Source organism: Labrus bergylta, chromosome 19 (genome assembly GCF_963930695.1).
Source record: "Labrus bergylta chromosome 19, fLabBer1.1, whole genome shotgun sequence".
Lineage (NCBI taxonomy): Eukaryota > Metazoa > Chordata > Actinopteri > Labriformes > Labridae > Labrus > Labrus bergylta.
In genome coordinates this window covers 13,327,268-13,345,045 of record NC_089213.1, presented here as the reverse complement: position 1 = coordinate 13,345,045, position 17,778 = coordinate 13,327,268, and the positions used below count along the sequence as shown (strand labels likewise).

At 38.6% G+C, this 17,778-nt stretch overlaps 1 protein-coding gene across 1 annotated transcript; it reads left to right on the top strand.

The window, feature by feature from the left end:
- The first annotated feature begins 255 nt into the window (after positions 1-255).
- Positions 256-17,255, top strand: lpcat1 (lysophosphatidylcholine acyltransferase 1). The gene is made up of 14 exons (XM_020655320.3): positions 256-486; positions 8,381-8,520; positions 8,997-9,211; positions 9,670-9,782; positions 9,954-10,014; positions 12,590-12,648; positions 14,099-14,133; positions 14,404-14,458; positions 14,591-14,673; positions 14,819-14,944; positions 15,246-15,399; positions 15,537-15,635; positions 15,712-15,853; positions 16,202-17,255. Exons 1-14 carry the CDS (start codon positions 400-402, stop codon positions 16,333-16,335), a joined length of 1,503 nt encoding a protein of 500 aa, XP_020510976.2. The 5' UTR covers positions 256-399; the 3' UTR covers positions 16,336-17,255.
- Positions 17,256-17,778: the final 523 nt, after the last annotated feature.

The following is a 17,778-nucleotide window of genomic DNA, read 5'->3' as shown; positions in this document are numbered from 1 at the left end:
CAGTAGACTATTTGCTAAATGTATGCCAAATTAAAAAAACTGGTTAGGGCTTATGCCCCTGTTATTATTGAAGGAGAAACAGCCCTTAAAAAGGTTCTAAATATATATATCTAAACTCCTAATATGGTACATTTGACATTTGACTGTTATTTTTCTGCTACAGGTACTTTATTGTGAATAAAACAACCGGAAGTGATGCTGGTGTACCTTGCCAGCTTGTTGTAATAAGCCCTCCTCCCCGCCCTGACTCGCGCCCCTGCTGTAGCCAGATGAAGATGGACTGAGGACTGAGGAAGATACGCTATAACGCCAACAAAACCAAAAAAAAAAAAAACTGAGCCAACCTCACGGAACATTTCATTACACGACGTTTCTTTGCTTTTAATTAGGAAGAGAACAATGAAATCATCAAACAGTCTCCCCTCCAGAGTGGGTAGAAACCCCTTCGTCCACGAGCTGAAATTCACACTGACAGAGAAAATAAAGGTAAGAAGACGATTAGGATAACGAATGACAGTGCTCATATATCCACTTTAAATCATCGACATTCTTCAACTAAAAGCGACTGCCAAACGAATTGCATTTCTTATTCATGCAGTGGATTTACTAAAACAAACTTAACTCACCTGGAGAGTGCTGACAGACCCCTAATGATGTTCTCTGAGCCGCTGTGTAAAACCACAAGTTGTTCCTCAAGAGTCACATTTTGCCCTGACTTTCGGGGGGGGAATGTGGTCCCTAAATGTCATTGTAGTCAGTGACAAAAGACGGTAATGCCAAACATATAGTTGTCATTTTAGTGATGACAACAAAGCGTGTTTAAAAAGCTACCACTCAAAATAAAAATGCATGCCAACCAATTCAGGGTTAATATTGTAATAATGTTTATTCTTCAATGTGAAGTGGAACATAAACAAATCCTAGAAATAAGAGCATCACGTTTGTAGTCTTCCAATGTAAAACTAAAAAAAAAAAAAAGACTATTAAGCTTGAAGGGATCCATTTGTTTAATTTTGTTTGGTGATCTACAGTTCATCTAACTTCTATGCTTTTCCAGCTGCTGAGCTGTAAGATTTATCTTAGACTTGTGGTGTCATTACAGTACCAGTCATTACTCCATTTTTTAATGGATGGATCCTGAACCGTTTTTTAAACCTGTTTTTTTTTTCCCAGCAGCTATAAAAAAAAAAAGAAGAGACGATAAACATAGCAGCATTCTCTTGACTTCGTCTCTTACGCCCTCATTGAGAGTCTGCACTCCTCTGCTTTCTTTGCTTTTTTCTTCTCACTCATCCAATTGAGTGTGCCTCACAGTGTTTACCCTCAGGTGTCAGCAGGGGGGGGGTAAACAAGTTAGCCAAGTTTCATGTGTACTCAAGATACTCCTTTTTAGAATAGATCAGTTTCCTGTGTAGCAGGAGTGATTAATGATTTGGTTTAGGTAGAAGTCAAAGTTAAGATCACTTGGGTTATAAGGCTTCTCAGCAGTGGAGACCGGGCTGTTATGTTGACTGTCCAAACAAAATATACAAAATACGTATTAAATAAGATGAGCACTCTTGGCAAATAATGGCAGTGGTAGGTGATATGCTCTAGTGGATTTAGTTAGAGATTGACATGTGGGCACATCTTAAATCAACTACTGAAATCGATGGTTTGTCACTACTTGAGGTCGCGCCGTCTTGCTCCTCATCAATCAGCCAGTGGATCAATGGGCTGTTGTGGATTGTTGCTTTCTGACTATGAAACTGATACCCTGTACCCACACTTCCTAACCCCTCCGACACATCACATGTTATTTATGTAGTGTAATGAAATGCAAAGTATATTTTGAATGAGGGATTGTTATGAAGGTAAGATAAACCTCAAGCTTTTTTTTTCTAAAGCAATGCCCTGAAATAGGTTGTGCTGGCCACAGTTCCACAATCTCACAAGAGGAGGAAGTGCACTCCCTCTCCTCCAACCCATTCAGTTTATCTGTTTATAGCTCCAGGGCTCTGAAGTACAAGCAATCCCTTATAGCAAAACACACAAACCACAAGGGTCACATGAAGGCACATACCTTTATGTCCATACCATCAGTTCCCAACAAATGCATTGATTAAAGGGGTTATTCCAGGTCTTTTGTTGATTCTGGTTTTGTATTTTTTAGACCCTCTCGCACTTCAGTGTGGCTTGCTGAATGCCATTTTGCTAGATTTTGTTGTCACTTGTCTTGTTGTCTTTCAGTAGATTGTGTGTTGTTGTTTTTTCAAAAGGACAGTGGTTGTAAATGTCAGCTGGTATTTAAGATTTAAATTATTATTCTGCACACAAGATTTATAGAAAATTAAAGGGGCACTACCCTTCAAATCCAGCAGTAATACAAACCACTAAACCTGCCTGCCATCATTGCTGTTGTTTGGTTGATTTGGTTGATATGTCTCTTTTTGCTTGAATCAATTGAGAGCAATAGAAAAATGGAATTGCATCCATTCTTCTTGTTTATTAACTTGAAGATGATTCTAACTGCATTTGATATGAAAATCTCTTGGATTCAAACTCAGAAACACACGAGAAATGCAGAAGTTTCACTCAGGCATAGACATAGAGCATATGAAGTAAAGTTTGTGTTAAAGCAGACAGTATTTGTTTTCATGGGAGTGTGTGGTCCATAAGTCTTTATGAAGAGAAAAACCCACTAACTGCAAAATATTGAGCAGGCAGAGGAAGGTGTGAAACTGAATCAAATAAAGAAGATTCCACAAATTATACAATTGTTTCTATGCTGAGCAAGTGAAGGTGAAGAACAGCTATGTCACTCGTGCACATGCAACGTGTAAAAAATGATCAACAAAAATAGAAAAAACCATGCCGAAATGCAAGTCAAGTGTTTCACTTCAGCTGTAAACAATACATTCAGTGCAAAGAAAACAAAAACAACCCCTTCTTGACTCATGGCACATCCGTGATCCTCCTCCCTGAAACGTTTTGTTATATGCAAACATGATCAGCAGTGCTGTAGTTCAGCAAGAGAAACAGTCGCACTGTTTCCAGCTGAGTCCCACATTGCTGAATAGTGTAGTTTATACAAACATGCCTGCCAACTCTTCAGCTTCAGACAAAACAGGCTTCCCATGTCATTTGAGCTGCAGTGACTGGACTTGAGTGGCCTGAGAGGCTCTACTTTAATCCCAGTTTATACCTAAAAAAAACAACATACAGATATTGCAGATTTTTGTAGCCCATTTCAAAACCAAATCTTACACTTTGTATTATGTTTATTATATGTAGATGTCAGCTAACTCCTTTTAAGAAATACTGTTTTCAAAACTGTTCAGAGTATCAAAATCAGCCAATCAATCTTTATTTGTATAGTGCAGTTTCAAAATGATTGTTATCGCAAGACACTTTACAAAAGAGCCGGCCTATTTGAATTTAAATGTATTTAAAAGGGACAATGCAATGTAACATAGTTTCAACATGAAACTGATTTGCTGCATAAAAAGTATATAGCCTAGCTATTGCTTATTTCATCACTGCGCTTCTTGTTGCCCTGTTTCCATCCTGTCTTTGAACCTATCTGGAGAGAGGTTCAGGGGCCAGATTGTTGATATATTTAAAAACTAGTTCTTACTAGACCTTACTCTTTGTTATATTATAGATACAAAGTATTGGTCATTTCACAAACGTCATTTCATTTTCTTCTTGGACAATTTTCCATATTTTCTTCTACCTTTGTCTTGTAGTTTGGGAAATGCTTGTCCTTACATCATGCTAAACACAACTCTTGATCGCTACACCAACAAGAAGAAAAACAGGAGAACACACTAAGTGCCTGCTATGCTCCCAGGTGGGACATCCTTTTCCCCTGGCTTATTCAAAACAATTAACCCAGGGCAATAAACCTTCACCACAGGAAGTATGGAGCAGTTAAAAGTGCGCTGGGCCACATTGCATGGGGGAGTTTGCTGTCAAATAGTATGGCTAACATGGAAAAGTGTGAAGTGTGTGTCAGCGAAAGTCTGAAAATAATCTTCAAGAGATCTTTTTTTTTAATTAATCAATGGAATTGCAAAACATGCATACATTGTTTTACATTATTTGGCATCAACAGCATGGAAAAAAAATAGTACAGTTGTATCAGGTGATGGTTTTTTGCCTTAAGTGAATCTCCACTGTTAGATTCGTGGAGTCCTCTAGTTGATCCAGAATTAAATTAAATTAAATGCATAGGTCTTGAAATCCTCTGTTGTGTCGATTGCACAGGCTTGTTGGATGCAAACTACAATGTGCGTCAGCTTAGTTTGATATTGACATGTCAGTATGAGTAGATATATATTTAAGTATGCCTTTACCTGTTATGCTCCAGGTTTCAGTCATGTTAACGTCGCAAATCTGAGCAACTGTTTTCATATCAAAGACCCCTGATTGATGAGAAGGTACACGAGTTAAAAAATACATATTTAATGACGCATTCGAGAGTATCTTAACTGCATTCAGGGGCAGAACCGAGGTGGGACATAAAGTTGGAATGAATTTAAACGGATTGTTCGCGTCAAAAAGCTTTTTAATTGACAAAAAAAATGAATTAACGTCCCTGAGTGCAGATAGAGTCATCAGGCATTTGAATCATTTAACAGGAAGAGAAAATACAATTATTTGGATGTTAAAATAGTTGGATAATGCGTTTTTGGAAAAGATTTGGCCGATAAATTAACATTTCACACAGGAACACTGGATTGAAACTGGGAAAATGTATTTTCCATTTCATGGGGACTTCATGAGGAAGTCATATCTGCCCCTGCTGATGTGTGTTGGTATACAGCTGTAGGAGATGGCACGTTTCAGATAATAACTTGTATAAGCTGTGCTCTTGTACGTCTTGTTTTTAACAGCTGACAGAGATATAGGCTGTATATGTGTTAAGGGAGCAGAAGTGCTCAGCTGTAGGATGGGCTTATTGAGCGACTCCACGGCTTTAATGGCCATTGACTGATTTTATGTTTCCATACAGAAAATGTGTTTTTGTGTGTTGGGAATCTCCTGAATGTCTAACATACATTAGATGTCTCACCAAATCTGTGAAGTTTATCCCTGGTCAAGAGATACTTCAAAAATAAAAATGAACTACATTACACTTTTGAGTGTCAGGTCACTTAAGTTGTTGGGGATTTTGTTGGGACTTTTTTTCTGAGGTATTAGTCAACAGGCTAAACAATACCCATAATGTAACTCAATAGCAGCTTTTGTCAGACAATTCTTCCCAGGTAAATACTCAAGGCCCCAAGCGGTTTAATATGACGCCATGCAGGTAAACTAACCTCTACATGTAAAAATCAGTACAGCAAAATCTTAAGAGCTTTGTTTTGCCCAATCTTGTTTAAAACAGGCTTTTGGAATCGCAGATTCCAAGTTGCAGAAATATAAGGAGTTTGGTAACAAACTGTTGGCACTTTAAGAATAATACTTTCTTTTATATCAGAGGGAGGAGTTTCAGAAAGGTGAGCTCAATACGGCAGAAGCACGTAATCAAAAGATAATGGACTAGTACTCTCATTATGCTGTAGGGATTGCTTTCCTGGACCGCGCCCCAGCTCATTTTCATGCCACCTACTGTGTAAATGTCAGCATATTCTCCCAGATGAATTCATTATGCTCTGATGATGAGTGTACCCTGCATCAGGCATGGGGGGTGAGGAGGAAGGGGAAAGCATTACAGCATCATAAATCACCCCTGTGCCTGTTTATTTATTAATGCAGCCCTGCAATTTGCACCTGGTCTCTTCCAGAGAGAGAATCACACAGGAAAGATATAGGACAGGGCAGGAGGGGGGGGGGGGTGTTAGAGATGATTCCCTAGAGAACTGGCAAGCAGCACATCAATGCAAGGAGGAAAACCGTTGAAGGGAGAGCAACATGATAAATGAAACAGCTGAGCAAATACACATAGGGAGTGAGAGATTTATATATTGATGACTGGGTGGATGGGTATTGGGGAGAGGAATTCTCAAAGGACTGGAGATTTTTGTAGAGAAGGTCTTGAGGTTGATGAGGGGGTAACAAGGGACTGGGATGACAGTGTTGGATGAAGAGATTGGTACAAGGGGTCTAACTACTAACTAGGGGCAGGAAGGGACTAGAAAGGTCACCCAGTCGGAGTTTACACTGGAGGCCTTGACTTTGTGACCCTGCTAGCACACATATACACATAATATCTATCACATCAAGAGGTATGTCGAGTGAGTCAGCTGACTTCTCATCTCTCTTGTACCTTCAATACATTTTGATTCAGGGACAACGCTTAAACAGTAAGTAAGCCATGTACTGTTTGCACTGAATTGTTTAACCACTAGCTTACTATATAGCTTACTTTGTGCAAAGCCAGACATTTCTGAACGCATGTTGTAGAAAACAGCATGTCAATAAAAAAAACTTCATCAACCAAACGAACTGAAATTGTGATTATATTTGTCCAGAACCTGCTCAGATATTCAATTTCTTCATTTGATACATCCTATTAACTGTAGTCAATCCTTTACTTTTTTTTTGTGTCAGCTTCAGGTCCAAGTTTTTACGTAACCTGTCGATTATGAAATCACCTTTAGCAAACAAACAGCCTCTCAGAGCCACGAGCATGCATGTCAAGTCTTAAGGCCCTATCTAAACATTTTAGAGAACATGGCCTTAAGTACATATTGTTACTGACAGGGCGTATCCAACTGTATCGTTTGGGGGTAACAAAAACAATTTGCCCAGTGAAAACCAATGGACACCTGCATCTGGTGCAATTATGTTTGTCTGACAGATTTTGTGCCCCCCCCCCCCCCCTCCCCTTCATTCTGCATTGCAGGATATCCAAGCATCAGGTTCTGCTGTTAAAGAATGTGCAGCATGTTAAATACCTTACATAATTATTGTTTGACAGATGGTCTACAAAGCCATATAATGTTAGTCAATTGTGAAGTAAGTCATTATATGTGGAAGTGACATGATAATGTAACCTTTGAAGAGCCAGTTGGACAATGGTGTAGTTCCATGCAGAGATCTCCAGAATTTAGTTTAACTTTCATCTTTTGAAAGCAAGACAAAGCTTTTTGAAAACCTCATTCATGAGCTTTTCCAGCGACAGACTAAGGTCCAAGAGCTGCTTGCTGTTTTTGGGCTACCAGTCCCCGTCTGGACTCATAGTGATTCATTTTATTTGGCCTCAGTAGTACAAAACAACAGTTGAAGGGTTTCTCTGTTACAGCCAAACATGAATAAAGATACTCTGCCTGTCTCTCTGTTTCTGTCAACAGTGGTGGCTGTGTAGATGGAGGATGGTTGGTCTCTTTGGTAGATGGTTCCATTAATGTATTTGTTGATGTCCCAAATGAAATAACCTACTATCCACAAGGGGAGAAAAACCTGGATACTGTTGAAAGAAAATCAGCATCTCCACATCCTAGTTTCTGTGGCTGCTTCTTTTTTTTTTGTTTTGTTGCTAGGTATGATCTAGTTCGCGACTTATCTCCGCTGTAACCGATAGACCAAGACGAAAGAAGAATCAACATTAAGTGCAACCACAACAGCTTCAATCTACATAGGCGTTGATCCTACAATACTGTTGTTGTACCAGCAACTAGACGTACTGCAAGCACCAAGGCCCATGCACTCTGTTTGCCAAGAATGTGGTGAATGATTTCTCAACTCACCATTTGACTTTTTCCATGACTATTTAGATCAGTGCCTTGCACAATTACTCTGTTACACAATAACTCCTTGATAAGGAATTTTGTTATTCTCAGCAACTCTAATTTACTAAGCAAAGATGTTCACACCTGACAATAACATGTCTAGTCAAATGTGTCTCCAGTGACCACTTGTGATCGGATCTTTATTCCCTGCTCTTTATGCAAAAACACGTTGTTTATTCATTTTCGAAAGACTTTAAATAGTAACAAATGACAAACAAAATGGGATGCAGACTTGCAGAGGGAGAGCTGACCTCATGTGGAGTAACAGACCGATGTAATTCATTTGTTTTATCATGAAGCATGATTGCACAGTTTTTTTTTTGTTTATAAGGAAAGAGTAAGAACTTTAGGAAAGGTGAAGTTACTGCTCTGCATAATTTTTAACTATGATGAACTGCTTATGGGTCACATCAGCCAATTGTGTTATTCCGAATCCCAACATATAGAGACGCACTTGTTAATGTTAATGCACTGTGCGCAGAAATACTGCTCCCTTTTATATTATAGACTTCACTTCAAGTTGTCATTTTGTACTGTTTTGAGGCTGTGTATGTTATACACTATTTTTCTATTGTATAGGTTTATTGTTGAGTAAATATTTCTTATTTTTGCTCAAAATTAAAAATGAACCCTTTCTATCTCTGCTCTTTATTACTTTTCAGATAGGACTGATGTCTGTTACAGTGTTCCCTCTGCGCCTGCTCCTGGTGTCCTTCCTCATGCTGCTGGCATGGCCCTTCGCCTTCACGGCCTCCCTGGGACGCTCTGAATATGTTGTGGAACCACAGTCATGGTGGAGGAGGTGTGTGTACTTGTATATGATAAATATTTGTGTGTAGGAAGGTGTAAAAACGCGAGTGTGCTACATAGACATATAGTACCACACAGAAATGTGTGATATGATAAAAAGATCCAAACAAACAAGCACTTACTCAACTACGGCTTTAAGTCTGCTGAGTGTTTATTGTTATGACGTATGTGTTTGCCAATATTATTTGTTCAATACACCTGAGGAGTTATGACGATCCGATTAAAGCAGCTCATTAACATGTCCTTTTGGTGGATACTGAATATAAAACAGAAAAATATGTGAAAAATACTAGTTCATTCTGAAATTGACTTCTTAGCTGAAGAGTAGTGTTGGTTGTACCCTTTGTGAAATTTGTTTATTACTGACCTAGCTAGAAAGATTTGGCAAAGTACATCTTTTCTTTTAGAAATTTGGAAAGTTTAAAAAAAACACATTTTGTGCCTACTTGTCTGCCTCTCCTTTCTTAGATTGCTAGACGTGTGCCTACGAGCGATCATGCGAGCCATGTGGTTTTGTGGGGGATTCCATTGGATCAGGGTAAAAGGGCAACAGGCTGCACCCTCTGAAGCTCCCATTCTCACCGTGGCACCACACTCTTCCTACTTTGATGCCATCCCAATCACCATGACCATGTGCTCCATAGTCACCAAACTAGAGAGCAGGAGCATTCCTGTCTGGGGCAGTGAGTAATACACATTTCCATAAGCTCTGTGATCCATAGATTTAGCGACGATACAACATTTTCATGCCTCAGATTTCAGTTCATGAAAATAAGTAGAACGATCTTGTTGAAGACAGTTATTATTTTAAACTCCTCAACATTGCTCAGTTTTGTGATTCCATCCTAACTTTTTTTAGGGCAAATTTCCATAATGAACATAAGACTACTCAATCGTCCTATCTGGGTATGAGTGCTGATGGTTTAGCGGTTAGGCTGTGCCCTATGAATGGAGACAGTAATCCTCCCCACATGTCATCTCTCCAGATTTCCTACTCTATTCATTATCCTATCTAAATTAAGACAAAAAGTCCCAAAATAAGTCTTTCCTAATTTAGTTTTGTTGCATTTGTAGTACTGATATTTATTTTCTTATGTTCTAACATGCATCCAATATCTATTGTTCACAATCATCCTCCCAGCTCTGATCAGCTACATCAGGCCAGTATTTGTGTTTCGGTCTGACCAGGACTCAAGAAGAAAAACTGTAGAGGAAATTAAGCGAAGAGCAAAGTCTGGAGGGGAGTGGCCTCAGGTAACCTAATCCTAAAGTCCATTTGGCCATGATCTGGTCTAACATCAGCTCACAGTGCATTGAAAATCACAATGATTCACACACAAATCAAGGCTAATTGAAAGCAAGTCAAAGCCAGATGCATCTGTTTGTGTTTGTTTATGTGTGCCTTAAAGTGTTTGTTTGTTCCAGATCATGATATTCCCAGAGGGAACTTGCACCAACAGGTCGGGTCTCATCTTATTCAAAGCTGGTATGTGTTCAATCCCCTTCTTCCTCTTGAAACCATGAAACCAAAATTCAAACAAACTCTTCAAATTGAAACATATTAACAATGCAGGCCCATTTTCACTTACGGTATTATTTCATAAATGGACTAGAAAACAGATTAAAGGAAAGAAGGTCATCTTTGTTGTGTTTTCTGGTCATTTACAACCAGGGCTTCATTAGTGGAATATTAAGGGTGTCTGAAGACTTTGTTCAGCATTTTTTATTCAAATTTGCCAAGACTGAAAGAATTATTTTTTTTAAAGGTTGACTGCATAGCTGCCAACTCGATGTTAGATGTAAAATATTTCTGTAGAGTTGGGATCAATGTCTTGCGTCTAGCTAAGCAACATCATAACTAGACACATAACTGCTGGGCTAGATCTGTTTGTTAACAGCTTACATGTGTGTATGAGTATGTGTTAGGTTGAGTATACTCTACTCAAGCCATTGTTCCCTGTCTGCTCTGTCAAATCCCCTTTCTTCCTGTTGGTAATTCTGTTATTTCTAGTTCCCCCCATTAGTCACATTCTGTCCTCCTTTGTGTGTGTGTGTGCGCGTGTGTGTGTGTGCGCGCGCGCGTGTGTGTGTGTGTGTGCGTGTGTGTGCGTGTGTGTGTGTGCGTGTGTGTGTGTCAGCTTGATCTGCCTGTTGTATGAGAGCAGTCCTCTCTGGTTTTGTCTCCTCTTGTTAGAGCTCTTCACTGGTTTCCAGCACAACAAAGCAACACATGTTTGGTCTGTTTGTGTTCTTTATGTGCATGGTGCCACCTGTTCATGATGTTCCCTGCAGATACTGTACCTCCTGTCTTCTTTTGAAGGGCTTTTAATAGAACCATCACTTTCATATTGGCCCCTTCTCTCCCAGTCTGTCCACTTGCTATTGTCACAGTAATATTCAGTGGGCCGGGACAGTGATCATCTTTTTCTTTTATGGGTGGTCAGACTAAAATCATCATCATTTGGATGACGATATCATTCTTTCTCTTATGTGTGGTCAGACTTATATGTATGGCCAGAATTGATTTATTTAAAATAGTTCTGTCATTTTCCGTGTTTATTGATGTTTAAAAAAGATAAGTTAAGTTAATATGATCTGGTGGTATGGTTGTCAACAGTGTAAGGAAGGTATGAATGAGACTTCATGGTTAGCGGGAGTCAGCAGTTTTGCCTTTGGGTGGCAGAAAGCACATCCTGGTGTCAGGATTCAGTAGGAAGTAAGCAGAAAATGACTTTTATTTAGCGGAAAAGCTCCTTCTTTACAGTAATTACTGTATGTCTTGACAGTGTTCTCCACAGACAGTATAGATCCTCAGCTGATGCAATGTGTTTATAGACATTTTTTGTAATTGTAATGTTACGTTAGTACACCAACAGGACAGCCAACATAAAAAGAACAAAAACAGAAGTAGCAGAAGAACACTGTGTTTTTGACCTCTGTCATGTCCAGACACCCTACTTTTAGCAGCTGTTCTACTGTTATTTTTTTCCCTACTGAAGACAGCTGTGTTGCAGAATGCTTTGCCACCCAGTCTAACTGAGCGGGCGTGGTCTGGTGGAAAAGTGAAGTCAATACAAAGAAGCCTCTATTTCAATCTTAATTGAACACAACAATGTTCTTTGTTAAAAATACCTTTGTACTCTGCCAACCTTTTTAAGTGTCATATCAAAGTTGCATTGACACCAGCCTCCCTCGCCTTAATTACTACTTCTTTACACATAATTAAGTTAGGTTTAATAAATGTGTTTTTCAACAGCCTGTTGGCTTTTACTTTTACCTTCAACACAATATGATAATCCTTTGCAGAAAGGCTTACTGCGTAACAAAACAATATGGAATGATTTGACTCTGCATTTCCTTCAGCTCTGTGGTTAGCAACCAGCTAGTGTGCATTGGAGTATATACATGTAGTGATGGAAGAACTCTATTTTATCAAAGCAGCTCATTTAAGCCTTAAAGATTTCAACTTAATTCTCATTAGTTATCCCATGGTCACTTGTTCAAAGCTCAGACAGTGGGTTGAATAGAGTACTACCAGACATAAATTCTTTATGTAGCTTCACTCCGCTGGTCTGTCATCAGCAGCACATTATAGAATCTTTTTCAAAAGCTCTTTGCCAGAGCTGGAGGTTAGTATAGGGTTGTGAGCTTGTCATTCATCTTAACCTGTTCATGACTCAGCCCAACACATTGTTCTTTATCTGCTTTGTTTGAATCAGTGAAACTTTGTAGAAAACCTGATGTAAAAACAATGTGGTATTGTAACAACATGAGCGTGAAGTGGTAGAAAAATATCTAGCTGCTAAATACAATTTTATATACTTAATTGGTATGTGTGATTATTCACTCTCTGTTGTCTTCTTTTTTGGTATGTGTGATTATTCACTCTCTGTTGTCTTCTTTTTTGGTATGTGTGATTATTCACTCTCTGTTGTCTTCTTTTTTGGTATGTGTGATTATTCACTCTCTGTTGTCTTCTTTTTTGGTATGTGTGATTATTCACTCTCTGTTGTCTTCTTTTTTGGTATGTGTGATTATTCACTCTCTGTTGTCTTCTTCAGGTGCTTTCATTCCAGGAGTACCAGTGCAACCGGTGGTGCTACGTTATCCAAACAAACTGGTAAATGCACATTCCTTTGATCTTTTTTCTACTTCCTCCATACCTATAATCTTGGACATACTGAGCTCAACATAACTCCATGAATACACCATGTACACATTCTGACACACACCTGTGATGTAATGGTTTCTCCTGTGTTGAATGACTTCGTGTTCAGCTAGGATGATATTTCATCCCCCTTTTCTCTGTCTCTCTCTCTCTCTCTCTTACTCACACGGGTGTCATGTCTCTCTCTCAACACTTCTTCTTGCTCTCATGAATACAATTTTATTTTACCTAGGTTTTCTTGTCTATGATTCCCTTTGGGCTGAGTTTAGTCATAGTGCTGACTTTAGCATCAACATGGCAGGCTGGTAGTTTTGTACATTCCAGGCCAGACTCCTTATCACCACATACCATAAGTATTTCCTTTCCTGTCCATCTCTTTTCATCTTTTCATTTAGCTGTAGAGAAAGTTTACATTAACATTCTTAATAAAAAGATTTTTAATGTGATATATCAAAACATACTATAGGTCTTCTAAAGAAAAGTGTAATACGTCATGTGCGATTGGAAGCAGGAACCCTTTGCAAACATGAGCCACACGTTAACTGCTGACAGTTTGGTTGGAGTCGCAGGTGTTGAGGTCTGGTAAACACTCCCACCATTGTGGTGGTTTAAGGTGATTTGTGATCTCTCAAAATGTGTTTTACGTCAAGAATCAATTATTCATATTCCAATTGTGACAGAAGAGTAATGTCTGATATGATAAAATGATCAAGTCATTTTGTTATGCTACAGGTCACAGGTCAACTTCATGGTGACATCATCATTTGTTTTGTGATAATCCATTATTTTAAATAATTTCACTAAACATAAATACGTTTGCGTTTGTTTTCTGAGATACTAAACAAGTCTTGCAACAATATCGGTACACAGTGTGACAACCACAGTGCACCTTAGGGCTTTAGACGACACAGAAGGAGCAAACTATGAGCCTGACTCAATCTCAATCAGGCGAGGCCAGCAGGTGAATCTGTGTCTGTTGTGAAGATAAGTCTGGGACTTTAGAGCAATATACCATTATACGATGTGCAACATCACCAACACAAAATTGAGGCTATTTCTATATTTAGTATTTTAATGTATTTTTTCAGCTTAATTTCATGTACCTGTATTTATTTTAGAACTTCTTTTTAAAACATATTTTATCTGTAATCTTCTCTGTGATTTTTATGGTTTGTTTTATTGTTTTTTTAATTTCTTTTTCCCTTTGTCATGATGCTTGTGATGTCTTGTGTGAAGCACTTTTAATTGCCATGTTTCTGAAAATGTGCAAGATTCATAAATTTGACTTGACACTACTTGGTAATTAGCAGTGAAGAATACGATGTATTAGTGGATTTGGATTAAAACATTTCTTCCAACCTAAACACTCAAACACACTAACTTTTTATTTTTATTTTAACAGGATACCGTTTCATGGACATGGCAAGGCCCTGGAGCGTGAGTGTTTCTGTCTTTATATCACACATCTACATGTTTAGATGCACCAGAACCAAGATTCAAACACAAAGCTAACTCTGCCCACTGCTAAATGTATGTATGAAGCCCCAGTAGCTTCTTTCTAGTAAGAATGATTTCATAAAATGAAGTCAGGAAAGCACATTTTTCTCCCAGTACTATGTACAGTCTTGTTGTCATGCATTTAATGTCTTATCTCCTTCTGATGCTATTTTTATGTGTAAATACAAAGCACACTTTTCTATACTTCAGGTTCAAGATTCTTTGGCTCACTCTGTGCCAACTTCATAATCCCATGGAGATAGAAGTGAGTTTCTTAGTAGAAGTCAGTAAGACTTTATTTTCTACTTTGTCACAGCTCAATCTTCTTTCCAATAAGAAAGAAATGTTAGCCTCTATTTGAAAAAAATCATTGTCCACCTAATGCCTCTTTCCTTAGTACCTGCCTATTTATACGCCATCAACCGAGGAGAAGGAAAACTCTGCCCTGTTTGCCAACAATGTCAGAAAGCTCATGGCCAAGTAAGTGTGCATTAGTGAGATTGCATAGTGTCTGCTGGCCAGACTTTGGATCCACTTTGGATTGTCTCTGTGCATGCTTGTTTTGGATATCTATAATTCTGGGACATAAATAAAGGTCCATATAAACATGTATTTTTCCTGATAGAGCCCTGGAGCTGCCACTCACGGACCTGTCCTTTGATGATCGGGACATCAGCCTATCACATGGCCCTCTATGCATATATAATTACAGCATCCTGCTTGAGTTCAACCGGCTGGTGTGCCGCTTGGGGTGAGTGGAGAGAGATGTGCTAACTGGTTGGACTGGTTAGCAGGCAGGTGTTCTCACTGACTTGTAGGCACTGAAGATGGGAAAAACACTGACACCCATAGGTGAACTGTCAGGCCAGTTTTTCGCTGGAGAACTAAACTAAACCCTGCATCATAAAATAAGACTACATTTCTCACTCTTTTTCCGTATTACCTGCTTTAATCTTACAGGATGTGGATAGATGTGTGGAATTGTTCAGGCTTATCAAAGGGAAGGTGATAACCCTTTTTTCAAACCACTTTGGTTCACTGTATATTAACAGACTGAGAGCAGGAGCCACATCCAAATCTCTGGAAGAGCAGGTCAGAAGAGCCAGAAAGCTGCAGGGAGACGGGTTGGGTTTGGAGGACTTTGCCCGGTTCCTTAACCTGCCAGTTACAGACCCACTCGCCCAAGTCCACAGCCTCTTCGACAAGGTGAACACAGACAGAGATTCATGAAACAATAGTGTTTTTTTTTTCTGAACAGAACTACAATCAAATTTGCATATGACCTCATCATGCATGCTCATGATTGTTTTATTCGCTTACTAAAATCCTTTTTTTTTTTTCAGCATGGAGACGGATTGATAGACATCAGACTCTACATCATTGCACTGTCTACCGTCTATCAACCATCAAAGACAATGGAGACCCTGAAATTAGCCTTCAAGGTGAGGACATTTACCACAGAATCTTATTTCACATAGCTGTTAAGTCACTCTACTGATATTACATGTTTTTGTGCAGATGTATGAGAGTGAAGACAACGGGACAGTCCTGGAAGAGGATCTCGCCTCCATCTTGGAAATGATGTTAGGAGTTGAAGAGGTGGAGCTTTCTGGTGTCTTTTTATCGCTTGAAGGCTCTGACGAAGGGAAGATCACGTATGGTGAGAATCAGAGTTTGTTTTTGTGCTTTCAAACTTGCAGAAAACTCCTGAAAACTGTAATTTGCGGGGTGAGCTGCATATATGAACCAAATACAGGACACTGTAGAGGAATAGAATCTGATGATCTTCATTTTAAAAGTGAAAATTGTCATAGTAATTCTTCTAATGTTTCAAAACAATAAAGCTAATTTCATTTTTATGTGAAAACACCAGACGTATCTCAAGTTTAAAATAAAAGCTGTGAAAAGGTATTGAACCTATCCATGCAACGCAAATGTAATATCTTCATGTGTTAAGGAACATTTAAAAATACGAAGCATTGATATTTGAAATCTTTCTCTTTTCAAGATGAACTTCATGGTTTTATAGAGCAGCATCCATACTTCATCCAGGATTACCTTGATTTTAAAAACCATCCACGCAAACTCTGCATTGGCCGACCTAAGAGCTGCAACGGCCAGAACCACAACAAAGACGTTTGAAGAATGCACTGAGACAATCTAGTGACCTTCTCAGCCTAACAGCTTCTCCAATGGAGGGTGCCCACCACCTCTGTGCCTTCAAGTGCAGGAAGAGAAAAGGGACCAGACATATATAAACATTAAGGATAAGGATGGATGAGTGTGCACAGATGATGACATAAAAATCACTTAACACTAAAAAGTGTTTTTTTTTTCCCAGATGTTTTGTTCCTGAACTTATTATGGTTCAAATAAATTGTCTTTTGTGCTCTGCAAATACATTTATTTTAGTTTTATTTTCCACCTATTAAGGCAAGGTTTTTAAGCGTTATCTATTTAAAGAAGTGTGTCAATCAGCTCTTGTTTTGAAGGCAAGCATTGTTGTTTGTCCCACAGTGCTCTTTATTAAAGTAGTAAACACAGAAACATTAAAACTGATAATGATGGCAGGTTTTCAAACCAAACTAGGAAACAAATGCTGGGTAAAACCCTGATCAGCCAATGCATCTAAAGAGATCATTTATTTATTCATTCAGCTGACTCACTGCCAAATAGATATCCAAATCAAGAACATTTGGACCAGTTGGTGACTAATTCAATTTTTAATGTTGACTAAAGACCTTTTCTTTTTTAATCTGCTCAATTTTAATGTCTATATTGGTTTGCAAAACGTTTTCTCAATACTGAAAGGAAAGTTATTTTTTAAGGAATAGAAAATGAGTTACAGGATTATTATGCTTTTTAGAAAATCCTTTCTTTCAAGCTCATAGCGTTGGATATTTCACATACCAAATACTCAGGTTTAAAGGGATTTGATCTCAGATGGCCTCTGCTGGACTGACATGTTTTGTACCTTATGGCTGTGAAGTTCCTGTAAAATTCATTTTTCATAATGTATAATAATGTAATACAGAATTAAAAGGTCCTTTTTTAAAAACAAATTAACTGCTTTCTGTTGCTGTCACCAACTGTTTTTATCCACTAGATGGCGCTCTGCTTTAACACATTTATCTCAAAGTGGTATGACTCCACATGAGTCTCTGAAAAGGGCTTGCAGTAATCGTATGAATCAAGTCAATGTTTATTGAAGTACAAGCCCTAGTTGTTAAGTTTTCCCTTTTAGTAGTATTTACTTTTTTTTTTTTCTTTCATTCACTTGTGGTGAGTTGAAAGAACATCTGTTCATAATGTTTCTCCTGAGGATTCTTTCATAATGGCTTGTCTTTTCTTTGTCCACATGGTGGTGCTAGCTTTCTTGTACACCACAGAGCCCATGCACCGTTGCCCACCTGATGGACAGGAAAAGCATTACCTCATCCCTTCCTTTCATTGCTTCAGGTAAAAATAGACAGATTAAGACTGGGCTTTGATGAGAAAAGCCTACAGAGGAGGTGTGAAAGCAGGGAGAGAGGGGAAAAGATGGAGGACAGAGACTAAATGGATCGTTCTGCTCCAAATCCAATT

Coding starts and splice junctions, on each gene's coding strand:
- lpcat1 (XM_020655320.3), top strand. CDS start 400: ATGAAATCATCAAACAGTCTCCCCTCCAGAGTGGGTAGAAACCCCTTC. Junction 14,674..14,818: donor GTCAGAAAGCTCATGGCCAA/GTAAGTGTGCAT, acceptor TTTTCCTGATAG/AGCCCTGGAGCTGCCACTCA. Junction 15,636..15,711: donor CCCTGAAATTAGCCTTCAAG/GTGAGGACATTT, acceptor GTTTTTGTGCAG/ATGTATGAGAGTGAAGACAA.